Source organism: Oncorhynchus kisutch, unplaced genomic scaffold, assembly GCF_002021735.2.
Source record: "Oncorhynchus kisutch isolate 150728-3 unplaced genomic scaffold, Okis_V2 Okis03b-Okis08b_hom, whole genome shotgun sequence".
Lineage (NCBI taxonomy): Eukaryota > Metazoa > Chordata > Actinopteri > Salmoniformes > Salmonidae > Oncorhynchus > Oncorhynchus kisutch.
Genome location: NW_022261980.1, coordinates 4,111,433 through 4,139,260, shown reverse-complemented (window position 1 = coordinate 4,139,260; position 27,828 = coordinate 4,111,433). Strand labels below are relative to the sequence as shown.

Here is a 27,828-nt window from a genome sequence, read left to right as displayed (position 1 = left end):
CACGTCTCTCTGCTAGTCTAGTACAACACACACGTCTCTCTGCTAGTCTAGTACAACACACACGTCTCTCTGCTAGTCTAGTAAAACACACACGTCTCTCTGCTAGTCTAGTACAACACACACGTCTCTCTGCTAGTCTAGTACAACACACACGTCTCTCTGCTAGTCTAGTAAAACACACACGTCTCTCTGTTAGTCTAGTACAACACACACGTCTCTCTGCTAGTCTAGTACAACACACACGTCTCTGCTAGTCTAGTACAACACACACGTCCCTCTGCTAGTCTAGTACAACACACACGTCTCTCTGCTAGTCTAGTAAAACACACACGTCTCTCTGCTAGTCTAGTACAACACACACGTCTCTCTGTTAGTCTAGTACAACACACACGTCTCTCTGCTAGTCTAGTAAAACACACACGTCTCTCTGCTAGTCTAGTAAAACACACACGTCTCTCTGCTAGTCTAGTAAAACACACACGTCTCTCTGCTAGTCTAGTACAACACACACGTCTCTCTGCTAGTCTAGTAAAACACACACGTCTCTCTGCTAGTCTAGTAAAACACACACGTCTCTCTGCTAGTCTAGTAAAACACACACGTCTCTCTGCTAGTCTAGTAAAACACACACGTCTCTCTGCTAGTCTAGTACAACACACACGTCTCTCTGTTAGTCTAGTACAACACACACGTCTCTCTGCTAGTCTAGTACAACACACACATCTCTCTGCTAGTCTAGTAAAACACACACGTCTCTCTGCTAGTCTAGTACAACACACACGTCTCTCTGTTAGTCTAGTACAACACACACGTCTTTCTGTTAGTCTAGTACAACACACACGTCTCTCTGCTAGTCTAGTACAACACACATCTCTCTGCTAGTCTAGTAAAACACACACGTCTCTCTGCTAGTCTAGTACAACACACACGTCTCTCTGCTACTCTAGTACAACACACACGTCTCTGCTAGTCTAGTAAAACACAAGTCTCTCTGCTAGTCTAGTAAAACACACACGTCTCTCTGCTAGTCTAGTAAAACACAAGTCTTTCTGCTAGTCTAGTAAAACACAAGTCTCTCTGCTAGTCTAGTAAAACACACACGTCTCTCTGCTAGTCTAGTAAAACACACACGTCTCTCTGCTAGTCTAGTAAAACACACACGTCTCTCTGCTAGTCTAGTAAAACACACACGTCTCTCTGTTAGTCTAGTACAACACACACGTCTCTCTGCTAGTCTAGTAAAACACACACGTCTCTCTGCTAGTCTAGTACAACACACACGTCTCTTTGCTAGTCTAGTACAACACACACACTCAACTCTTTTTCCTTCTCTCTCTCTCTCTATCCAGTCCACTAAGGCCCAGTCCAGTCCGTTTGGGATAGGCTCCGGCCACAGTTACCAAGGAGACCCATCTTCCTATAGCCCCCTGTCCTCCCCTGCCACCTCATCGCCCAGCGGCAATGCCTACTCTGGACTGGCCAACCGGAGCACGGCGTTCGGTAAGCACCAGCCAATCACATCAAAGCATTCCATCAAAAAGATGTTTGTCTCATTCTCTTCCAGGATTTATCCAATCATGTTTGATCAGTGATAACATCAAAGGGTGTGTGTGTGTGTGTGTGTGTGTGTGTGTGTGTGTGTGTGTGTGTGTGTGTGTGTGTGTACATACTCTGGAATGCTGGCTTTCTAGGCAGAGTTGCAAAGAAAAAGCCATATCTGACTGGCCAATAAAAAGAAAAGATTAAGATGGTCAAAAGAACACAGACACAGAGGAACTCTGCCTAGAAGGCCAGCGTCACGGAGTTGCCTCTTCACTGTTGACGTTGAGACTGGGGTTTTGTGGGTACTATTTAATGAAGCTGCCAGTTGAGAACTTGTGAGGCGTTTGTTTCTCAAACTAGACACACTAATGTACTTGTCCTCTTGCTATGTTGTGTACCGGGGACTCCCACTCCTCTTTCTATTCTGGTTAGAGACAGTTTTCGCTGTTATGTGAAGGGAGTAGTACACAGCGTTGTACAAGATCTTCAGTTCCTTGGCAATTTCTCACATGGAATAGCCGTCATTTCACAGAACAAGAATAGACTGACACGTTTCAGAAGAAAGTTCTTTGTTTCTGGCAATTTTGAGCCTGTAATTGAACCCACTAATGTTGTTGCTCCAGATATTCAACTAGTCTAAAGAAGGCTAGTTTTATTGCTTCTTATATCAGGACAACAGTTATTAGCTGTGTTAACATAATTGCAAAAGGGTTTTCTAATGATCAATTAGCCTTTTAAAATGATAAACTTGTATTAGCTAACACAACGTGGCATTGGAACACAGGAGTGATGGTTGCTGATAATGGGCCTCTGTAGGTCTATGTAGATATTCCATTAAAAATCAGCCGTTTCCAGCTACAAAAGTCATTTATAACATTAACAATGTTGACACTGTATTTCTGATCAACTTGATGTTATTTTAATGGACAAAAAAATTGCTTTTCTTTCAAAAACAAATATATTTCTAAATGACCCCAAACTTTTTAAATGCTGTTTATATATATATACAGTGCCTTGCGAAAGTATTCGGCCCCCTTGAACTTTGCGACCTTTTACCACATTTCAGGCTTCAAACATAAAGATATAAAACTGTATTTTTTTGTGAAGAATCAACAACAAGCGGGACACAATCATGAAGTGGAACAACATTTATTGGATATTTCAAACTTTTTTAACAAATCAAAAACTGAAAAATTGGGTGTGCAAAATTATTCAGCCCCCTTAAGTTAATACTTTGTAGCGCCACCTTTTGCTGCGATTACAGCTGTAAGTCGCTTGGGGTATGTCTCTATCAGTTTTGCACATCGAGAGACTGAACATTTTTCCCATTCCTCCTTGCAAAACAGCTCGAGCTCAGTGAGGTTGGATGGAGAGCATTTGTGAACAGCAGTTTTCAGTTCTTTCCACAGATTCTCGATTGGATTCAGGTCTGGACTTTGACTTGGCCATTCTAACACCTGGATATGTTTATTTTTGAACCATTCCATTGTAGATTTTGCTTTATGTTTTGGATCATTGTCTTGTTGGAAGACAAATCTCCGTCCCAGTCTCAGGTCTTTTGCAGACTCCATCAGGTTTTCTTCCAGAATGGTCCTGTATTTGGCTCCATCCATCTTCCCATCAATTTTAACCATCTTCCCTGTCCCTGCTGAAGAAAAGCAGGCCCAAACCATGCTGCTGCCACCACCATGTTTGACAGTGGGGATGGTGTGTTCAGGGTGATGAGTTGTGTTGCTTTTACGCCAAACATAACGTTTTGCATTGTTGCCAAAAAGTTCAATTTTGGTTTCATCTGACCAGAGCACCTTCTTCCACATGTTTGGTGTGTCTCCCAGGTGGCTTGTTGCAAACTTTAAACAACACTTTTTATTGATATCTTTAAGAAATGGCTTTCTTCTTGCCACTCTTCCATAAAGGCCAGATTTGTGCAATATACGACTGATTGTTGTCCTATGGACAGAGTCTCCCACCTCAGCTGTAGATCTCTGCAGTTCATCCAGAGTGATCATGGGCCTCTTGGCTGCATCTCTGATCAGTCTTCTCCTTGTATGAGCTGAAAGTTTAGAGGGACGGCCAGGTCTTGGTAGATTTGCAGTGGTCTGATACTCCTTCCATTTCAATATTATCGCTTGCACAGTGCTCCTTGGGATGTTTAAAGCTTGGGAAATCATTTTGTAACCAAATCCGGCTTTAAACTTCTTCACAACAGTATCTCGGACCTGCCTGGTTTGTTCCTTGTTCTTCATGATGCTCTCTGCGCTTTTAACGGACCTCTGAGACTATCACAGTGCAGGTGCATTTATATGGAGACTTGATTACACACAGGTGGATTGTATTTATCATCATTAGTCATTTAGGTCAACATTGGATCATTCAGAGATCCTCACTGAACTTCTGGAGAGAGTATGCTGCACTGAAAGTAAAGGGGCTGAATAATTTTGCACGCCCAATATTTCAGTTTTTGATTTGTTAAAAAAAATTGAAATATCCAATAAATGTCGTTCCACTTCATGTTTGTGTCCCACTTGTTGTTGATTCTTCACAAAAAATACAGTTTTATATCTTTATGTTTGAAGCCTGAAATGTGGAAAAGGGTCGCAAAGTTCAAGGGGGCCGAATACTTTCGCAAGGCACTGTATATACTGTTTATATACAGTGCCTTGCGAAAGTATTCGGCCCCCTTGAACTTTGCGACTTTTTGCCACATTTCAGGCTTCAAACATAAAGATATAAAACTGTATTTTTTTGTGAAGAATCAACAACAAATCAAAAACTGAAAAATTGGGCGTGCAAAATTATTCAGCCCCCTTAAGTTAATACTTTGTAGCGCCACCTTTTGCTGCGATTACAGCTGTAAGTCGCTTGGGGTATGTCTCTATCAGTTTTGCACATCGAGAGTCTGAAATTTTTTCCCATTCCTCCTTGCAAAACAGCTCGAGCTCAGTGAGGTTGGATGGAGAGCATTTGTGAACAGCAGTTTTCAGTTCTTTCCACAGATTCTCGATTGGATTCAGGTCTGGACTTTGACTTGGCCATTCTAACACCTGGATATGTTTATTTTTGAACCATTCCATTGTAGATTTTGCTTTATGTTTTGGATCATTGTCTTGTTGGAAGACAAATCTCTGTCCCAGTCTCAGGTCTTTTGCAGACTCCTTCAGGTTTTCTTCCAGAATGGTCCTGTATTTGGCTCCATCCATCTTCCCATCAATTTTAACCATCTTCCCTGTCCCTGCTGAAGAAAAGCAGGCCCAAACCATGATGCTGCCACCACCATGTTTGACAGTGGGGATGGTGTGTTCAGGGTGATGAGCTGTGTTGCTTTTACGCCAAACATAACGTTTTGCATTGTTGCCAAAAAGTTCAATTTTGGTTTCATCTGACCAGAGCACCTTCTTCCACATGTTTGGTGTGTCTCCCAGGTGGCTTGTGGCAAACTTTAAACGACACTTTTTATGGATATCTTTAAGAAATGGCTTTCTTCTTGCCACTCTTCCATAAAGGCCAGATTTGTGCAATATACGACTGATTGTTGTCCTATGGACAGAGTCTCCCACCTCAGCTGTAGATCTCTGCAGTTCATCCAGAGTGATCATGGGCCTCTTGGCTGCATCTCTGATCAGTCTTCTCCTTGTATGAGCTGAAAGTTTAGAGGGACGGCCAGGTCTTGGTAGATTTGCAGTGGTCTGATACTCCTTCCATTTCAATATTATCGCTTGCACAGTGCTCCTTGGGATGTTGAAAGCTTGGGAAATCTTTTTGTATCCAAATCCGGCTTTAAACTTCTTCACAACAGTATCTCGGACCTGCCTGGTGTGTTCCTTGTTCTTCATGATGCTCTCTGCGCTTTTAACGGACCTCTGAGACTATCACAGTGCAGGTGCATTTATACGGAGACTTGATTACACACAGGTGGATTGTATTTATCATCATTAGTCATTTAGGTCAACATTGGATCATTCAGAGATCCTCACTGAACTTCTGGAGAGAGTTTGCTGCACTGAAAGTAAAGGGGCTGAATAATTTTGCACGCCCAATATTTCAGTTTTTGATTTGTTAAAAAAGTTTGAAATATCCAATAAATGTCGTTCCACTTCATGTTTGTGTCCCACTTGTTGTTGATTTTTCACAAAAAATTACAGTTTTATATCTTTATGTTTGAAGCCTGAAATGTGGCAAAAGGTCGCAAAGTTCAAGGGGGCCGAATAGTTTCGCAAGGCACTGTACATACGTACTGTTTATACCCTGCTAGGTTTGCAAAATGTTCCGTACATTCCCAAGTTTTCCAGAAATCCTGGTTGGACGATTCCTGGATTTCCTGCTCATTCCCTCTTGATTCTGGGAACATTCCAATCGGGATTTCTGGAAACCTTGGGAATTTGGAGAAAGTTACTTAACCAAACCTGGGTCCTAACCTACAAACCTGGGTCCTAACCTACAAACCTGGGCCCTAACCTACAAACCTGGGTCCTAACCTACAAACCTGGGTCCTAACCTACAAACCTGGGTCCTAACCTACAAACCTAGGTCCTAACCTACAAACCTGGGTCCTAACCTACAAACCTGGGTCCTAACCTACAAACCTGGGTCCTAACCTACAAACCTGGGTCCTAACCTACAAACCTGGGTCCTAACCTACAAACCTGGGTCCTAACCTACAAACCTGGGTCCTAACCTACAAACCTGGGTCCTAACCTACAAACCTAGGTCCTAACCTACAAACCTGGGTCCTAACCTACAGGTTTTGGTGCAGTCTTTGTTCCTGCCAAGCACTTGCACACCTGACTCTTCTCTGAGGAGTTGAATTCAAAGCCTGGGACAGCCTGTATCTTTCATGATTGGCCGCTCGGGTTCATGTTGAGGCTTTCACAGTGTTCTCTTGAAAAAGCCTGAAAATAGTAGGAATTGGAAATGTCTGTTCTTGTCCTCATAGCCTGTGTGTGTGTGTGTGTGTGTGTGTGGGGGGGGGGGGGGGGGGGGGGGGGGGGGGTTTACCTCTTAACATTCTGTCTGATATTCCAACATCCCTGTGGGACAGCAGTGGGTCTTCATTAATGCGGCATGTTTCTCTCCTCTTAACACTTCACTGGCTGAATCTGCTTTACGTATATTTAACATCCACACACACAGCACGTTTAACACACACACACAGCACATTTAACACACACACACATACCACGTTTAACACACACACACACCACGTTTAACACACACACACAGCACGTTTAACACACACACACAGCACGTTTAACACACACACACAGCACGTTTAACACACACACACAGCACATTTAACACACACACACACATACCACGTTTAACACACACACACACCACGTTTAACACACACACACAGCACGTTTAACACACACACACAGCACGTTTAACACACACACACATACCACGTTTAACACACACACACACCACGTTTAACACACACACACAGCACGTTTAACACACACACACATACCACGTTTAACACACACACGCACCACGTTTAACACACACACACAGCACGTTTAACACACACACACAGCACGTTTAACACACACACACAGCACGTTTAACACACACACACATACCACATTTAACACACACGCACCACGTTTAACACACACAGCACGTTTAACACACACACACAGCACGTTTAACACACACACACAGCACGTTTAACACACACAGCACGTTTAATACACACACAAAGCACGTTTAACACACACACACACCGCGTTTAACACACACACGCACCACATTTAACACACACACACACCGCGTTTAACACACCCACCACGTTTAACACACACACACACAGCCATTACCCCTTTCATCACATGACTTCAGATCGGGTGAGAGGATCCCAGGCCAAATCAGGTTACCCAAACATATTTGTGCACACACACACACACACACACACACACACACACACACACACACACACACACACACAGGAATGTGAAGACATTGTGAACATATCCTTTAGGGTGATTTTAGAAGTGAAGTGTTGACAGTACAGTGTACGTCCTTGTCTTTTGGGATATGTTATGTAAAGTGAGGTCATGTTTTAGCAATGTACCATCTCCACAAAGGAAACCTGGTAACATACCTAAACCTCTCCATGTGGGCTGTGCACTGACTATCTCCGTTGGACTAGTCATTCATAGGGTAGAGGTTAAAGGTCAAAGTTAAACGTACTATGTGCTGGGGTTGCCTTGCAGTCCAACCAAGAGGAATGGAATCCACAGCAGATATTCAGCAGCTACAGGGGGAACGCAGTGTTTTTGATGACAGATGTTGCTGTCGTTACATATGAGACATTAAAAATGGAGTAGAACAGACGGCAGCACTTTCATAAATCTCTCCCCCTCAGTCGTTCAGAATCTGTCCAGGCTATACTTTACTGTTGGGGCAGAACATCTAGCTTGTGCATTTAAATAGTGTATTAGAATGTATTAGTAGTAGTGGCACATCTCAGGGCATCATAGATCTGTGTCTCTCTCTCCTCTGTCCTCTCTGTCTCTCTATCCTCTCTGTCTCTCTCTCCCTATTTCTTTGTCCTCTCTTTCTCTCTCCTCCCTCTTTCTCTCTCGAACCCTTTCTCTCTCTCCTGTCTTTTTCTTAATCTCTCTCAGCTGGGGGAAATGGGTGTCTGGTCTATCCATGACCATCTGATGAGCTTTTAATGGACAATCATTACACTAATGGACTAGTCCTCTATCCTTCTAACACACATACTCTCCCTTTGTCCTTCTGTCTCTTTCTGTCTCTCTCTCTCCTCCGGGCTAGTCTTGGTGCAGAGACAGAGGTGAGGAGAGATATTAAGAAATAGAAGTGAATTACAGCCGATCTGTTTCCCAGCACTTCTCATTTCCTCTGTCGTTGTGTGTTTTGTCATTTCCCTTTATTGTTGCGTTTGTTTACTTTGTCAGTCATTTACCGATTTGTTTCCATTCTATAAACAAACAATCATCCCTCCGCTCGTCTGACTAATCGTTCCTCTCCTCCTTTATTTCTGCTCGTGTTCCTCCCTCCCTCATTATTTAGGGCAATAAGCTGTCAAGGTTCCGTGTGCTGAGGAGTGTGTTTATGGTCATCTCTCTCAGCAGCAGGATATGAGTTATGCTAGGGGATATATTGTAGAGCTTATCAATCCACTGTTTAATGTGGAGAGACCCCCCACTCATACACACACACACACACACACACAGAGAGAACTCATAGCTATGAAATCATCCCCCTACAGGGTGTCATGCAGTGTGTTAGTGCACCAGACAGTATTTGTCTCCCTGTGTGTCTGTCTGGCTCAGTATGTGTCTGTCTGTAGAGAGGAGAGAGGAAATGAAGTGGAACGACTGCTGCTGTGTTTCTCACTTGTGAGAGTGTGTGAGGTCATCACAGTGGGACACAGTCGCTCCTCAATGCTCTGTGTGTGAGGTCATCACAGTGGGACACAGTCACTGCTCTGTGTGAGGTCATCACAGTGGGACACAGTCGCTCCTCAATGCTCTGTGTGTGAGGTCATCACAGTGGGGCACAGTCGCTCCTCGATGCTCTGTGTGTAAGGTCATCACAGTGGAACACAGTCGCTCCTCAATGCTCTGTGTGTGAGGTCATCACAGTGGGACAGCCAGGCCGCTCCTCGATGCTCTGTGTGTGAGGTCATCACAGTGGGGCACAGTCGCTCCTCGATGCTCTGTGTGTAAGGTCATCACAGTGGAACACAGTCGCTCCTCAATGCTCTGTGTGTGAGGTCATCACAGTGGGACACAGCCAGGCCACTCCTCAATGCTCTGTGTGTGTGCATGCATCCATAGATAGATGTGTGTGTGTGTGGGTGAGCACGTGCGAGTAGCAGTCCTTGTGTGCGCGCATACTTCCACGTAATTTGGATATCTCCCTGTCTTTAATATTCCATCTTGGAGGAACATGTAACTTAGATATCTCCCTGTCTTTAATATTCCATCTTGGAGGAACATGTAACTTAGATATCTCCCTGTCTTTAATATTCCATCTTGGAGGAACATGTAACTTAGATATCTCCCTGTCTTTAATATTCCATCTTGGAGGAACATGTAACTTACATGCCCCCAATACATCATACCACATACCTCAGTTTATTACCCAGGCCTACAAGCAAAGAGGCACAGAGTTTGAAGGTAGGCCTTGAAATGCATCCACAGGTAAACATCCAATTGACTGAAATGATGTCAATTAGCCCATCAGAAGCTTCTAAAGCAATGACATCATTTTCTGGAATTTTCCAAGCTGTTTAAAGGCACAGTCAACTTAGTGTATGTAAACTTCTGACCCACTGGAATTGTGATACAGTGAATTATAAGTGAAATAATCTGTCTGTAAACAATTGTTGGAAAAATGACTTGTGTCATGCACAAAGTAGATGTCCTAACCGACTTGCCAAAACTATAGTTAACAAGAAATGTATGGAGTGGTTGAAAAATTATTTGTAATGACTCCAACCTGTATGTAAACTTCTGACTTCAACTGTAGGTACCAGGGTCCCAATAGGGAGGCCCAGCTAGGTCTGTGTCTCTGTGCAGAGGTTAGACTGGTGTTATATCACTTCATGGTCTGTGTCTCTGTGCAGTGGATAGACTGGTGTTATATCACTTCATGGTCTGTGTCTCTGTGCAGTGGTTAGACTGGTGTTATATCACTTCATGGTCTGTGTCTCTGTGCAGTGGTTAGACTGGTGTTATATCACTTCATGGTCTGTGTCTCTGTGCAGTGGATAGACTGGTGTTATATCACTTCATGGTCTGTGTCTCTGTGCAGTGGTTAGACTGGTGTTATATCACTTCATGGTCTGTGTCTCTGTGCAGTGGTTAGACTGGTGTTATATCACTTCATGGTCTGTGTCTCTGTGCAGTGGTTAGACTGGTGTTGTATCACTTCATGGTCTGTGTCTCTGTGCAGTGGATAGACTGGTGTTATATCACTTCATGGTCTGTGTCTCTGTGCAGTGGTTAGACTGGTGTTATATCACTTCATGGTCTGTGTCTCTGTGCAGTGGTTAGACTGGTGTTGTATCACTTCATGGTCTGTCTCTGTGCAGTGGTTAGACTGGTGTTGTATCACTTCATGGCCTGTGTCTCTGTGCAGTGGATAGACTGGTGTTGTATCACTTCATGGTCTGTGTCTCTGTGCAGTGGATAGACTGGTGTTGTATCACTTCATGGTCTGTGTCTCTGTGCAGTGGTTAGACTGGTGTTATATCACTTCATGGTCTGTCTCTGTGCAGTGGTTAGACTGGTGTTATATCACTTCATGGTCTGTGTCTCTGTGCAGTGGTTAGACTGGTGTTATATCACTTCATGTTCTGTGTCTCTGTGCAGTGGATAGATTGGTGTTATATCACTTCATGGTCTGTGTCTCTGTGCAGTGGTTAGACTGGTGTTGTATCACTTCATGGACTGTCTCTGTGCAGTGGATAGACTGGTGTTATATCACTTCATGGTCTGTGTCTCTGTGCAGTGGTTAGACTGGTGTTATATCACTTCATGGTCTGTGTCTCTGTGCAGTGGTTAGACTGGTGTTATATCACTTCATGGTCTGTGTCTCTGTGCAGTGGTTAGACTTCATGGTGTTTCTACAGTCACAGTGTTGTTGGTTAGGAACACCTAGGTGAAATATCAGACTCCTTGGGTACACTCAGCAGATCAATACATTTATGAGTAAGATGTCTACCTCGTTACATTAGTGGTACAGGAACACAAACACACTGATTTGTATTTGATAAATGACATGTCTCTCTAGGAAGCCAACAGCGTGTGGCTCTCCCCTCTGATCCTCTCAGATAAGGATTTATTAACTAGTCAGGTCAAGACTTCAAAGCTGTTTATGACGTCAGCAAGATAAAACATTGGTTTTACAGCCTTACTAGCTACTGCATCACTTTCCCCTGTGTGGTATGTAGGTGTTTTATTTATGGGATAGGGAGGTGTGTGTGTGTGTGTGTGTGTGTGTGTGTGTGTGTGTGTGTGTGTGTGTGTGTGTGTGTGTGTGTGTGTGTGTGTGTGTGTGTGTGTGTGTGTGTGTAAAGTACATGTCTATATACATTAATGCAGACCTTCATGTTGGTGCTGGCATCCAGCTCTCCAGAAACATTCCTAACAGCATCTCTAACCTCCCCTGAGGGAGATATGTATTATTCCCTACATAGTGGACTACTTTGATCAGGGCTGTCTATATATAGCACTATATAGGGGACAGTGGGCCATTTGGCATGTAGACATTTATTAGTGTTGGGCCTGTAGGGAACAGAGAACATTGATGACTGTATTCTATCTGAACACCAAAGGTGGTGAAGGGTCATCTCACACTTACGCAATGTGTTGCTGACTGCTCACTGTGTCTCTCCCTCCTCCCTCTCCCTCCTCCTCCTCCTCCCTCCTCCTACCTCTCTACTTTCTCCTCCTCCCCCTCTCTCCTCCCTCTCCCTCCTCCCCCTCTCTCCTCCCTCTCCCCCTCCTCCTGCCTCTCTTCTTTCTCCACCTCCCCTCCTCCCTCTCCCTCCTCCCCCTCTCTCCTCCCCCTCTCTCCTCCCTCTCCCTCCTCCCCTTCTCTCTCTCCTCCTCCCTCTCCCCCCTCCTCCCTCTCCTCCTACCTCTCTTCTTTCTCCCTCTCCCTCCTCCCCCACTCTTCCCTCCTCCCTCTCCTCCCCCTTCCACCTCCTCCTCCTTCTCTTCTTTCTCCTCCTCCCCTCCTCCCTCTCCTCCTACCTCTCTTCTTTCTCCTCCTCCCTCTCCCTCCCCCCCTCCTCCTACCTCTCTTCTTTCTCCTCCTCCCTCTCCCTCCCCCCTCCTCCTACCTCTTCTTTCTCCTCCTCCCTCCCTCCTCCTACCTCTCTTCTTTCTCCTCCTCCCCCTCCCCCCTCCTCCTACCTCTCTTCTTTCTCCCCCCCCTCCTCCTCCTACCTCTCTTCTTTCTCCTCCTCCCTCTCTCTCCTCCCTCTCTCTCTCTCTAGATGTGTCAGGAGAGGGCAGTCAGAGTGGGGGTCAGTTCCAGGGTCGGCCCAGTGAGGTCTGGTCCCAATGGCAGAACCAGCACCATGGCCAACAGGGAGGAGAGCCACACTCTCACCCCAACCCCTCCCAGACAGAGGTGTTCCAGGTAACACACACCCTAACCCCTCCCAGACAGAGGTGTTCCAGGTTATACAGAGACACGCCCTAACCCCTCCCAGACAGAGGTGTTCCAGGTTGTACAGAGACACGCCCTAACCCCTCCCAGACAGAGGTGTTCCAGGTTATACAGAGACGCGCCCTAACCCCTCGCAGACAGAGGTGTTCCAGGTAACACACACCCTAATCCCTCCCAGACAGAGGTGTTCCAGGTAACACACACCCTAATCCCTCCCAGACAGAGGTGTTCCAGGTAACACACACCCTAACGCCTCGCAGACAGAGGTGTTCCAGGTAACACACACCCTAATCCCTCCCAGACAGAGGTGTTCCAGGTAACACACACCCTAATCTCTCCCAGACAGAGGTGTTCCAGGTAACACACGCCCTAACCTCTCCCAGACAGAGGTGTTCCAGGTAACACACACCCTAATCCCTCCCAGACAGAGGTGTTCCAGGTAACACACACCCCAACCCCTCCCAGACAGAGGTGTTCCAGGTAACACACACCCTAACCCCTCCCAGACAGAGGTGTTCCAGGTAACACACACCCTATCCACTCCCAGACAGAGGTGTTCCAGGTAAAAGAGACACACCCTAACCCCTCCCAGACAGAGGTGTTCCAGGTAACACACACCCTAATCCCTCCCAGACAGAGGTGTTCCAGGTAACAGAGACACACCCTAATCCCTCCCAGACAGGTGTTCCAGGTAACACACACCCTAACCCTTCCCAGACAGAGGTGTTCCAGGTAACACACACCCTAACCACTCCCAGACAGAGGTGTTCCAGGTAACACACACCCTAATCCCTCCCAGACAGAAGTGTTCCAGCCCCTTCCAGACAGCGGTGTTCCAGGTAACAGAGACACACCCTAAAGCCCCTTCCAGACAGCGGTGTTCCAGGTAACAGAGACACACCCTAACCCCTCCCAGGCAGCGGTGTTCCAGGTAACAGAGACACACCCTAACCCCTTCCAGACAGCAGTGGTCCAGGTAACACAGAGAGACACTAACTCTTCCAGGTATCATGCACACCCATCCCAAGATCCAATATCCTACAGTAATGTGTATGAGAGGCAGGAAGAGAGGTCACCTTGGACACACTGGGCTTCAATGGCTTATTTCCTCCTTCCCTGGCCTGAGCCCAGTGTACACAGTGCTGTCTGATATGGCTCCACATGAAAGTCTGTGTCCCTGATCCTGACCTTTCCTCTCTCCCTCCCCGTCTGTCTCTCTGTAGGACATGTTGCCGATGGCAGGAGACCCAACACAAGGAACAGCCAACTACAACATTGAAGACTTTGCTGATCTGGGCATGTTCCCTCCCTTCTCCGAGTAGAACCCTTTAACGTTCTATAAATGGAACACTGCTCTGTTCTTCCACTAGAACCCTCTGATAGAGGAAAAGGAATAGAACACAATGTGCTGGTTCCTTCATGGCTCCCCAACCTCACACACACACACACACCCACACACTATCACACAGTGAATGTCCAGATGCACCCTCTCATAAACACACACACACTCTGACACATACCTGTTTCCTTTACGAGAAGAGTGTTGGTTCTATAGAAGACTGGTACATTGCTAGTGGTGTACTGACCTTTTCCTTTGTAATAATGTCTTCTTCATTCACTTAAATGATGCCTGTTCTTTTAACAAAGGCTTGTGAATTTAAAGGTGCAATCTGTAACTTTCATTTCCCCTAGTGGCATCTTGAAGTACTACAAAATATGCCAAGAAGCAGTAAAAAAAAATACAAATCCTAGAAAATTCACCTGTGCAGACACCCCCCCCCCCCTCACCCCCCCTTCCGTTTGCAAACAATTGCAGAGGCAGGCAGCACTTTTTGGGGGGGGAACAAAAATGACAGATTGCACCTTTTAAGCTGCCAATATCCACTTTGCACTCCACTCTGCCAAACTGCCCCAGGCCAAGAGACACTCACCACACTGATCAATGTTGGTACTGATACATATTATCATACAGTATGTCACTGCTGCTCCTCCCTCAGTATTACATTAAGCTTTATGCTGTAAATTATACCTATATGTAGTGATGTTCATAACACCTAGATAAAACCTACGGAAGTCTAGAAGGATTCTGTGTAGAAAAAATCAAAATAAAGATTCCACTCACCGGCAAAAGTCGCTAAGCTACAATGCTTAAGTGCACTTCATCGAAGCTAACCGCTAAAACTCACCAGCTTGCTAAAAAGGGAAAAACCGCCATACCGCCAAAGCAACGCAGTACAGTATATATACTAGTTTAGTGTATCCTTGTGGCTCTCGCTGCTCTACTTTATAACTTTATTATATTATTCTCTTTTCTGATTATTAACAGAGACTGAATTCTACTTTATAGCGAGGGAACTTTTACATGATAGATTGTGTACCGTGTCTCTGGTTAATGACTGATGGGACAGAATGATAGATTGTGTACCGTGTCTCTGGTTAATGACTGATGGGACAGATTCTACAACTGGAATCCTTTTGCTAAAAAAAAATCTAAAAATGTATGTTTTTGTAAATAATGTGATTTTTATGTTGACTCGTTACTTTTACACAGTATACGTTGTTTTTTGTGTAGGTTTATGTAGGTGTCATCAATGTGTGCAATGTGAGTACATATTTAACTATCGGTATTTAGTTTAGTCTTAATTGTACATTGAGTTTAAGGAACCTGTATAAAAGTGTGTAAATGTTACCCATTATTTTTGTTTAACACATTTTTGTGCTTGTGAAAATAAATGTTTATTGGTTATGTGGCTTCTAATCAAAGAAGTGTTTCCGGGCAGATTTTTGTGTGGTGGAATATAGAGTAGAAATAATAAACCCAAAACCATAAAGTGCAAGGAGAACATCGGAGAACACGGAGGAAACAAGGTTTTATTTCTAATTGTTCCAGACAAGTAATAGTGTGCCATTGTTTGAGACACATCCTTGTCCGGTGTTTTTGTAATGGAGACGATCTCCAATCTAGTCTAAAGATTAGATTTGCCAAGGGATATGTTAGGTCTGTCTCTACTGTAGGTTTCTGTTTCTTGTCAAAACATATAGTCATGAGAAGATGTGTGTGTTTATCAATCATTCATTGGAGTCCTCCCGGGCCCTGTCCTAGTGCCAGTAGCAACAGAGTGCCCTTCCTTTCTGGGAGGAATCAGGGTGGACGTGAGGGAGGTGCTGAGTTGGGCTTTCTCCCATAGTTCACAGTCTGAAGGTGTGTGTGCTTGAGTACTTACTTGTGTGTGGTGAATTCGCAGGCATGTCCCACTCTTTCCACACTATCACTTCACACAAGACAAGATGGGTGTGTGTCTGTTTTCCTTTAGGTGGATCTGGTGGACTAAACGGGACATGAGTCTGCAGAAAGAACATCAAAATGGCTGTTTCAATAGTAAAATGGCTACCTCTTCCTTTCTCTTTCCTTCACGAACACACTGAGATGACTAGATATGGTAAAATGGTACAAATGAAAAAAACTGCTGAACTTGAAAAAGGAAGTGACACAGTAAGATTTTTTTTTTACAAGTGTTAGATACAGCCACTCTCTTGACCTTGTCACACTTCTGTTAGGGCTACTAGGTGACCTGAGCCGAGCTGTACTACTAGTCTGGTTATGCACCCAGACTTATACAGTCGTGATAAAGTACACCCTTTGGAAAGTGGTCTTTTTATTTTTGGGCACATGAACATTTGAGATAAATTCCAACCACATTCATTGATAAATGTAACCCAATGGAACAAAAAAACACAAAAAATGTACTTTGAAAATGTTATGCAATTAACGGCAGGTAGCCTAGTAGTTAGAGTGTTGGGCTAGTAACCATAAGGTTGCTAGATCAAATCCCCAAGCTGACAAGGTAAAGATATGTCGTTCTGTCCCTGAACAAGGCAGTTAACCCACTGTTCCTAGGCCATCATTGTAAATAAGAATTTGTTAAATAAAAAACAATTAAAATGACCAAAATGCAGTTTCCTTATGCAGAAAAAATGTGTACACCCCTACCTTTATCATGGCTTAAATGTGGATCTGGTGCACCAATACAGGTGCAAATTATTAGGAAATCATTAGAGAGTACCTTGGAAGTGTACAGCCTTCCATAAAGATTAGAAACTTGGTTTGGTCTTAACCATATGGGTGTATGGTAACACATCAGCCAAGATCAAAAGACCTCAGAGGCCCTCAGAAGAAAGATTACTGATGACCATGGGTCTGGGAGGAATAACAAATCCATTTCCAAGCAAAGTACATCGTTCCACTGTCCGATAGATCATCTACAAATGGAGACAATTCCAGACCACAATCTACCTAGGACAGGTCGTCCTACCAAATTCAGCCCAAGTGCTGATCGAAAGATGCTCATAGAAGTCTCTAAGAACCCCAGGGTAACATCAAGGAATCTACAGGCCTCTCTTGACACAATCAATGTCAAAGTGCATGAGTCAACTGTCAGAAAGAGACTGCACAAACTTGCCCTACATGGGAGGCCAGGAAGGAAGAAGTCCGCTCTCAAAAACGAAAATATCAAGACCAGAGTGACGTTTGCCAGACAACACCTGGGTAAAGACCAAAACTACTGGAACAATGTGCTCTGGACAGATGAGTCAAAGGTGGAGTTGTTTGGCCGCAATTCCAGATGCCATTTTTGGCAAAAACAAAACACTACCTTTGAACAGAAGAACCTCATACCAACCGTAAAGCATGGAGGCGATAGAATTATGGTTTATGGCTGCTTTGCTGCCTGAGGGCCTGGCCAACTTGCCATCATAAATGATAAATTCCATATTGTACCTGAGAATTCAACTATAAATTCCATATTGTACCTGAGAATTCAACTATAAATTCCATATTGTACCTGAGAATTCTTGAGGAGAATGTGAGGCCATATGTCAAGAAGCTGAAGCTGAACCGAACAAGGATCTTGCAACAGGACAATGATCCAAAACACACAAGCAAAGCTACAACAGAATGGCTCAACAAGAAGAAATGGAGGGTTATGGAATGGCCGAGTCAAAGCCCAGATCTGAATCCTGTAGAAATGGAGGGTTATGGAATGGCCGAGTCAAAGCCCAGATCTGAATCCTGTAGAAATGGAGGGTTATGGAATGGCCGAGTCAAAGCCCAGATCTGAATCCTGTAGAAATGGAGGGTGATGGAATGGCCGAGTCAAAGCCCAGATCTGAATCCTGTAGAAATGGAGGGTTATGGAATGGCCGAGTCAAAGCCCAGATCTGAATCCTGTAGAAATGGAGGGTTATGGAATGGCCGAGTCAAAGCCCAGATCTGAATCCTGTAGAAATGGAGGGTAATGGAATGGCCGAGTCAAAGCCCAGATCTGAATCCTGTAGAAATGGAGGGTTATGGAATGGCCGAGTCAAAGCCCAGATCTGAATCCTGTAGAAATGGAGGGTTATGGAATGGCCGAGTCAAAGCCCAGATCTGAATCCTGTAGAAATGGAGGGTTATGGAATGGCCGAGTCAAAGCCCAGATCTGAATCCTGTAGAAATGGAGGGTTATGGAATGGCCGAGTCAAAGCCCAGATCTGAATCCTGTAGAAATGGAGGGTTATGGAATGGCCGAGTCAAAGCCAAGATCTGAATCCTGTCCAAATGCTGTGGGGGGACTTGAAGAGGGACGTGCATGTATGAAATCCCTCGAACATAACACTGTTGAAGCAGCAATGTAAAGAAGAGTGGGGGGGGGGATTTACTTTTTTTTATTTTTTATAATTTTAGATGTTTTTTTGTAATGAATAAATGATTACAAAGTATAATCTTTCAGTTTCATTTGTTAAATTAGGTTATCTTTATCTGTCAATAGTGTTGAAGTGAAGATTACATATCCATCTGTCCAAATAAAAAAGCTTCCCAGGGGGTGTACTTATTGTCCCCTACTGTATTTAGAGTTTGCCTGCTTTAAGAACGCATGCAATGCTATGGTTCTGCGTCCACCATAGTTGCCGAATCTTTGCTTGAAAGAATGGTCTGAGAGGAAAATATTGGAGATGGCACACTGAAAAGGGTTTCACTGTGAGAGGGGTTTATGGGAGGATTCAATAACACTTCACAGGAGATGGATGTGTGTGTTTTCAGGTGGCTCTCGTGTATTTAACCTACTCGGACCTGGTTCTACTGACACCAGTGTAACTATACTGAATCTGGTTGCTTTCAAAACACACATCCTGACATGTTACTGTACAGCTTGAATGATAGAGCCTAGTGTGAAGACAGTGGAACCTTTTGCTCCTGGTGAACAAGCTAGCTTGCTAACGTCATGTACAATGTGTGTCTTGCAAATCACATCCTAAAGGTGATATTTTCTGGTCTTTTGAAAGCAAAATGTATTTTGGAGAACTGTCACAAACACACCAGGGAACCGAATTCGTATGTGAAAATGACCTCGAGGGTCTGGAGAGCCAAATTTATGACATACGATGATTTCAAGGTATTCATATCCCTTAACTTATTCAAGCAATCAATCACATGTATTTATAAAGCCCTTTTTAAATCAGCATATGTCACAAAGTGCTATACAGAAACCCTGCCTAAATCCCCAAACAGCAAGCAATGCAGATGTAGAAGCACGGTGACGAGGAAAAACTCCCTAGGAAGAAACCTAGAGAGGAACCCGACTCGGAGGGTTGGCCAGTCCTCTTCTAGCTGTGTCAGGTGGAGATTATAAGAGTACATGACCATTTAAGGCAGATTGTTCTTCAAGATGTTCAAATGTTCATAGATGACCAGCAGGGTTGAATAATAATCACAGTGGTTGTAGAGGGTGCAACAGATCAGCACCTCAGGAGTAAATGTCAGCTGGCTTTTCATAGCCACGCATTCAGAGGTCGAGACAGCAGGTGCGGGAGAGAAAGTCAAACAGCAGGTCTGGGACAGGTAACACATCTGGTGAACAGGTCAGGGTTCCCTAGCCGCAGGCAGAACAGTTGGAACTGGAGCAGCAACACGACCAGGTGAACTGGGGACAGCCCGGAGTCATCAGACCAGGTAGTCCTGAGGCATGATCCTAGGGCTCAGGTCCTCCGGGAGGGAAGGGAGAATTCACACAGGACACCAGATAAGCCAGGAGAATGACACCAGATATAACAGACTGACCCTAGCCCCCCGGCACATAGACTATTGCAGCATAGATTCTGAGATGGGTTGGTCAGGGGACACTGTCACCCAGTCCGACGATACCCCCGGACAGGGCTAACCAGGCAGGATATAACCCCACCCACTTTGCCAAAGCACAGCCCTCACACCACTAGAGGGATATCAATAGACCGCCAACTTACTACCCTGAGACGAGGCTGAGTATAGCCTGTGAAGAGCTCCTCCACCGTCTCTGACTCAACCCACTCAAGTGCCGCACCCCTTCTAGGGATGACATGGAAGAGCACTAGTAAGCCTGTGAATCAGCCCCTGTAATAGGGTCAGAGGCAGAGAATCCCAGTGGAGAGACAGCAAGGGCAGTTCATCGCTCCAGTGTGTTGACGTTCACCTTCGCACCCCTGGGCCAGACTACACAACCATAGAACCTACTGAAGAGATGAGTTTTCAGTAAAGACTTAAACATTGAGACTGAGTCTCTCACATGGGTAGGCAGATCATTCCATCAAAATTGAGCTCTACAGGAGAAAGCCCTGCCTCTAGCTGTTTGCTTAGAAATTCTGTTTGCTAATTCCACATTTTACAGCCTGAATTCAAAATGGATTATATTTATTTTCCTCACCCATCTACACACAATATCCCATAATGACAAAGTGAAAACATGTTTTTAGAAATCTTTACACATTTATTGAAAATTAAATACAGAAATATGTTATTTACATAAGTATTCCGAACCCATATATGTTAGAATCACCTTTGGCAGTGATTATAGCTGTGAGTCTTTCTGGGTAAATCATTTTAAACACTATTTTGTACACAGTAAGTACATGCAACTTACGTTAACCAAATTACTCTTGAACCTATTTTGGCTTGCCATTACTAAGGGGTTGAATACTTAGACTCAAGACATTTCAGCTTTATTTTGTATTAATTTGTAAAAATGTCTAAAAACATAATTCGACTGACATTAGGGGGTATTGTGTGTAGACCAGTGACAAATCTAAATTGACTCTATTTTAAATTCAGGCTGAAACACCACAAAATGTGTAAAATGTCCAGGGGTAGCCTAGTGGTTAGAGCATTGGGCCAGTAAAAGAAAGGTTGCTAGATTGAATCACCGAGCTGACAAGGTAAAAATCTGTTGTTGTAGTCAGCCTGGAACGTGGTCAATAGAGTAGGCCTATCAAAATACAAAGACAATTGATGCAGATAAGGGATATACACAAAAAACACAAACAACAATGTGCAGTGATTAACCATGTTCAGGTGCTGAGTAATGTTTCCTGAGACCTGAAGACTTGCATTAGCCCGTTGAGCTAACACAGTCATCAGGGAGCTAACACAGTCATCAGGAAGCTAACACAGTCATCGGGGAGCTAACACAGTTATCGGGGCGCTAACACAGTCATTGGGGAGCTAACACAGTCATTGGGGAGCTAACACAGTCATCGGGGCGCTAACACAGTCATCAGGGAGCTAACACAGTTATCGTGGAGCTAACACAGTCATCGGGGAGCTAACAGAGTTATCGGGGTGCTAACACAGCCATCGGGAAGCTAACACAGCCATCGGGAAGCTAACACAGCCATCGGGAAGCTAACACAGCCATCGGGAAGCTAACACAGTCTTGTGTCTCTCAGTAGACCAAGTCTTTCACACTTCAATGTGTGGAAGAAGCTGTGTGCAGAAGCTGTGTCCAGGAAACCAGACTAAAGTGTGTTGTAATTAGAGTGTGTGGAATGTGTGATCTCCAAAGCACAGCCGAAGCAACACGATTCCCCAAGTAAACAGGTTGTTGGTGTTTTGGAGTTTATTGCCGTTGTCCGTGCAGAAGAGCGTGATTCAAGCCTGTCAGCACACAAGACTGACAGACAAACAGAAAGACAGACGCAAAACCCAGCCCTGGGAAACAAGGCAGATTTCACACACACTCCACGGAGGATTCCACACACACACCACGGCGGATTCCACACACACACCACAGCGGATTCCACACACACACCACGGCGGATTCCACACACACACCACGGCGGATTCCACACACACACCACGGCGGATTCCACACACACACCACGGCGGATTCCACACACACACCACGGCGGATTCCACACACACACCACGGAGGATTCCACACACACACCCCGGCGGATTCCACACACACACCACGGTGGATTCCAAATCTCATCTCAGTGGTGATTGCAGGGCCTGGAGCAGAGAGCTGTGTGAACGACATGCCTTTCTAAAGCACAGCATTAACAATACTTCAGCTTGACACTTTCTAATAAACACCAGGCTACCAACTATGAGGTTATGAAAATCAGGCATGATAGACTGTGGTAGACGCCAGACAAACACCAGTGCATGTAGCTACAGATAGACCACGCCTCTAGTTAGTTATCTCTCTCAGAAATATTTCAGAGCTTAGCAGATGTCAGATAGGTATTTACAGGCTAATCTTAGTGCGTGTCATGTCAGGTAGGAATTCAGGCCAGGCAGCCATTTATAATAGACTACCTGTACATTCAAGACCTCATAAATAGATTCTGGAGAGGTGTTACCAAGTGAGCTTGCCAGCGTGCGTGAGGTGTGTGTGAAACTGAGCTAACATGGAGAGAAATCAGAGAAATCAAGCATATGGGCGACATCATCTCACACATGCACTCTGAACAAACATTTCCTCTTAAAAGATAACTGTTGATTTACTATACATGATGAGGGAGATATCATACTGTATGTAGTTATTTCTTCCTCGTAAGCAGTTTTTTTCTGGTCAGGACACATGGTATAACTAGGTCTTGAACTGTTTCCTGGTCAGGGCACATGGTCATAACTAGGTCTTGAACTGTTTCCTGGTCAGGGCACATGGTCATAACTAGGTCTTGAACTGTTTCCTGGTCAGGGCACATGGTCATAACTAGGTCTTGAACTGTTTCCTGGTCAGGGCACATGGTCATAACTAGGTCTTGAACTGTTTCCTGGTCAGGGCACATGGTCATAACTAGGTCTTGAACTGTTTCCTGGTCAGGGCACATGGTCATAACTAGGTCTTGAACTGTTTCCTGGTCAGGGCACATGGTCATAACTAGGTCTTGAACTGTTTCCTGGTCAGGGCACATGGTCATAATTAGGTCTTGAACTGTTTCCTGGTCAGGGCACATGGTCATAACTAGGTCTTGAACTGTTTCCTGGTCAGGGCACATGGTCATAACTAGGTCTTGAACTGTTTCCTGGTCAGGGCACATGGTCATAACTAGGTCCTGGACTGTTTCCTGGTCAGGGCACATGGTCATAACTAGGTCTTGAACTGTTTCCTGGTCAGGGCACATGGTCATAACTAGGTCCTGGACTGTTTCCTGGTCAGGGCACATGGTCATAACTAGGTCCTGGACTGTTTCCTGGTCAGGGCACATGGTCATAACTAGGTCCTGGACTGTTTCCTGGTCAGGGCACATGGTCATAACTAGGTCCTGGACTGTTTCCTGGTCAGGGCACATGGCCATAACTAGGTCCTGGACTGTTTCCTGGTCAGGGCACATGGTCATAACTAGGTCCTGGACTGTTTCCTGGTCAGGGCACATGGTCATAACTAGGTCCTGGACTGTTTCCTGGTCAGGGCACATGGTCATAACTAGGTCCTGGACTGTTTCCTGGTCAGGGCACATGGTCATAACTAGGTCCTGGACTGTTTCCTGGTCAGGGCACATGGCCATAACTAGGTCCTGGACTGTTTCCTGGTCAGGGCACATGGTCATAACTAGGTCCTGGACTGTTTCCTGGTCAGGGCACATGGTCAGGAAAACCTGGCGCTAAAAATAATCATCAGATCTCCTTCCAGGGAGAGAAATCATCTCTGTTTGGTTCAGCACAGCCCAAACCCTGACCAATAACACAGAGTTTTGTGCTGAAAGGATACTACTTCATATTCAGAAGGAATGTGTGGGAATTGTATATTCTGTAGGGTACTTTTCTACATTCCTCTCACTGTCAGATTACAACCTTGCTAAAACAACATGTTCTTTTCCAGAGGGGAGTGTTTTCCCAATGCTAGTCCTGTGGTGTCGTAGTCGGGATGAAACACCTTAGAGCAGTGTTTCCCAAACTCCATCCTAAGGACCTGCATATTTAGGTTTTTGCCCGGGCACTACACAGCTGATTCAAATAATCAATGCTTGATGATTAGTTGATTCTTTGAATCAGCTGTCTAGTGCCAGGGGCAAAAACCAAAACACACACCCAGGAGGTGTGTGGGAAACCCTGTCGTAGGACATCAATTATAACTGGTGTTACCCACTTCTATAAATCAGCCGCATTGTAATGTTTCGTGGTTGAGTGCTTTTACAGCACAGGTACATGAATATGATGGTTTCCTACCACACACACACACACACACACACACTGAGGGGCAGGAAGGAAAGTGCGCTCATTGGCTAGGAGATTTACCCTCAGGCAGAATGTGTGACATTGTTTCCTTGTCATATCTCTCACAGGAAGAGAGGCTTTAAAGAACAATTCTTTGGGGATGAACGGAATGAATTAGATTCTGCTTGTTTCATATTTTTCTCTCGATCTCACGTGGAGAGCCAGAGGCAGATTCTTTATGTTATGTCTTTGGTGCCTTTTTCTGTGCATTCAACTGTTAAAGGTTCTACAGTGGATTTAATATGATGGCTAAAGCATTTCACTGCTGTCTTATCCAGGTGTTTGTAGCTTCAGGACAAACTAGCACCATTAGTAACATGCGTGTGTACTTTATCCAATCAGTGTAACACCTTACCAGCAGCTAGGCTACTAGCTGAAGGCTGAATACAACAATCTGCTGAAGTCATCAATGTCCATTTGCCTAAGTAAATAAATATCATTTGTCCTTTTAACGTCAATTTGATGATTTACACTAAAGGTTATTGAGTTAAACTCATTCAATTCAAGTCAAAGCTTTGTCTTTTAACCCCAGGGGAGTGAGGTTGCTGAAAGCAGGAATCCTCCCCCGGCCTTCTCTCCTGATCGGCCCAGGCCCCGGCTGGACTAAACCCAAGGAGGAGGTATGCAGGGCTGGTGTCTGCCAGGGGCCTTCTGGGGGTCAAATCTCCTCCAGCTGGGAGCCTATCAGTGTGGGAAACCGTGGGGGTCAAATATGTGCGTGATTGCATGTCAAATCAAAGTCTATGGGTCACGTACAGAGATTCCCAGATGTTTTCACAGGTGCACTGAAATGCTTGTGTTTCTAGTTCCAACAGTGCAGTTATAATATCTAGCAATACAAAACAATACACACTTAATCCATAAAGTAAAAAGAAGGAAATTAAGAAATATCAGAGCGAACAATGTCATATATATATATACACACACACTACATGACCAAAAGTATGGGGACACCTGCTCGTCGAACACATTCTCATTTACACCACTCCAGCCGACGCTTGGCATTGCACATGGTTATCTTAGGTTACTCGGCCATGGAAACCCATTTCATGAAGCTCCCGATGAACAGTTCTTCTGCTGATGTAACTTCCAGAGGCAGTTTGGAACTCGGTAGTGAGTGTTGCAACCGAGGACAGACGATTGTTACACTCTTCAGCACTCGGAGGTCCCGTTCTATGAGCTTGTGTGGCCTACCACTTCGCGGCTGAGCCGTTGTTGCTCCTAGACATTTCCACTTCACATTAACAGTACTTACAGATGACCGGGGCAGCTATAGAGAGACCAGAAATGTGATGGACTGACTTGTTGGAAAGGTGGCATCCTATGATGGTGCCATGTTGAAAGTCAACTGAGCTGTTCAGTACGGGCTATTCTACTGCCAATGTTTGTCTATGGAGATTGCATGACTGTGTGCTCAATTTTAGCCATGCTTGTTAAGTGTGCCTTGAATTCTAAATAAATCACAGATAGTGTCACCAGCAAAGCACCCCCACATCATTACACCTCCTCCTCCATCCACCAAATCTCAAATTTGGACTCATCAGACCAAAGGACAGATTTCCACCGGTCTAATGTCCATTGCTCGTGTTTCTTGGTCCAAGCAAGTATCTTCTTGTTATTGGTGTCCTTTAGTAGTGGTTTCTTTGCAGCAATTTGACCATGCCAGGGCAGCAGGGTAGCCTAGTGGTTAGAGCGTTGGACTAGTAACCGGAAGGTTGCAAATTCAAACCCCAGAGCTGACAAGGTACAAATCTGTTGTTCTGCCCCTGAACAGGCAGTTAACCCACTGTTCCTAGGCCGTCATTGAAAATAAGAATTTGTTCTTAACTGACTTGCCTAGTTAAATAAAGGTCAAATTAAAAAAAATGAAGGCCTGATTCACACAGTCTCCTCTAAACAGTTGATGTTGAGATGTGTCTGTTACTTGAACTCTGTGAAGCATTTATTTGGGCTTCAATATCTGAGGCTGGTAACTCTAATGAACTTATCCTCTGCAGCAGAGGTAAGTATAGGTCTTCCTTTCCTATGGCGGTCCTCATGAGAGCCAGTTTCATCATAGCGCTTGCTGGTTTTTGCGACTGCACTTGAAGAAACTTTCAACTTTCAACTTTCAAGTTCTTGAAATTTTCCAGATTGACTGACCTTCATGTCTTCAAGTAATGATGGACTGTTGTTTCTCTTTGTTTATTTGAGCTGTTCTGGCCATAATATGGACTTGTTCTTTTACCAAATAGAGCTCTGTTCTGTATACCACCTCTCCCTTGTCACAACACAACTGATTGGCTCAAACTCATTAAGATGGAAATAAATTCCACAAATGAACTTTTAACAAGGCACACCTGTTAATTGAAATGCATTCCAGGTGACTACCTCATGAAGCTGGTTGAGAAAATGCCAAGAGTGTGCAAAGCTGTCATCAAGGCAAAGCGGGGCTACTTTGAAGAATCTCAAATATAAAATATATTTTGATTTGTTTAACACTTTTTTGGTTACTACATGATTCCATATGTGTTATTTCGTAGTTTTGGTGTCTTCACTATTATTCTACAATGTAGAAAATAGTCAAAGTAAAGACAAACAGTTAAATGAGTAGGTGTTCTAAAACTTTTGACTGGTTCTGTAGATAATGTGTGTACATGAATAGAAAATGTGTGTACAGCACTAGTTCTATAGGATGAGCCATGACTAGATTACAGTATATACATATAAAGTGGGTTAAACAGTATGTAAACATGATTCATGTGACCAGTGTTCAATGACTATGTATGTAGGGCAATAGTCTCTAAGGTCCAGGGTAGAGTACTGGGTGGTAGCTGGTTAGTAACAGTCTCTAAGGTGCAGGGTAGAGTACCAGGTGGTAGCTGGTTAGTAACAGTCTCTAAGGTGCAGGGTAGAGTACTGGGTGGTAGCTGGTTAGTAACAGTCTCTAAGGTGCAGGGTAGAGTACCGGGTGGTAGCTGGTTAGTAACAGTCTCTAAGGTGCAGGGTAGAGTACTGGGTGGTAGCTGGTTAGTAACAGTCTCTAAGGTGCAGGGTAGAGTACTGGGTGGTAGCAGGTTAGTAACAGTCTCTAAGGTGCAGGGTAGAGTACTGGGTGGTAGCAGGTTACTAACAGTCTCTAAGGTGCAGGGTAGAGTACCGGGTGGTAGCTGGTTAGTAACAGTCTCTAAGGTGCAGGGTAGAGTACCGGGTGGTAGCTGGTTAGTAACAGTCTCTAAGGTGCAGGGTAGAGTATCGGGTGGTAGCTGGTTAGTAACAGTCTCTAAGGTGCAGGGTAGAGTACTGGGTGGTAGCTGGTTAGTAACAGTCTCTAAGGTGCAGGGTAGAGTACTGGGTGGTAGCTGGTTAGTAACAGTCTCTAAGGTGCAGGGTAGAGTATCGGGTGGTAGCTGGTTAGTAACAGTCTCTAAGGTGCAGGGTAGAGTACCAGGTGGTAGCTGGTTAGTAACAGTCTCTAAGGTGCAGGGTAGAGTACTGGGTGGTAGCTGGTTAGTAACAGTCTCTAAGGTGCAGGGTAGAGTGCTGGGTGGTAGCTGGTTAGTAACAGTCTCTCAGGTGCAGGGCAGGGTACTGGGTGGAGAATCTCTGTCCCAGCTTTGATGCACCTGTACTGTTTC

At 44.7% G+C, this 27,828-nt stretch overlaps 1 protein-coding gene across 12 annotated transcripts in view; it reads left to right on the top strand.

Annotated features, from left to right (window-relative positions):
* Positions 1-15,462, top strand: part of arnt2 (aryl-hydrocarbon receptor nuclear translocator 2) — a 104,148-nt gene extending 88,686 nt beyond the window's left edge. For all 12 annotated transcript variants that reach the window (XM_031812380.1, XM_031812378.1, XM_031812370.1 and 9 more), the window contains 3 exons: positions 1,350-1,500; positions 12,524-12,669; positions 13,923-15,462. In XM_031812380.1, coding sequence (XP_031668240.1) covers positions 1,350-1,500; positions 12,524-12,669; positions 13,923-14,021 — 396 coding nt within the window. In that variant the 3' untranslated portion in view covers positions 14,022-15,462. The remainder of the gene's footprint in view (positions 1-1,349; positions 1,501-12,523; positions 12,670-13,922) is intronic.
* The last annotated feature ends 12,366 nt before the right edge of the window (positions 15,463-27,828 follow it).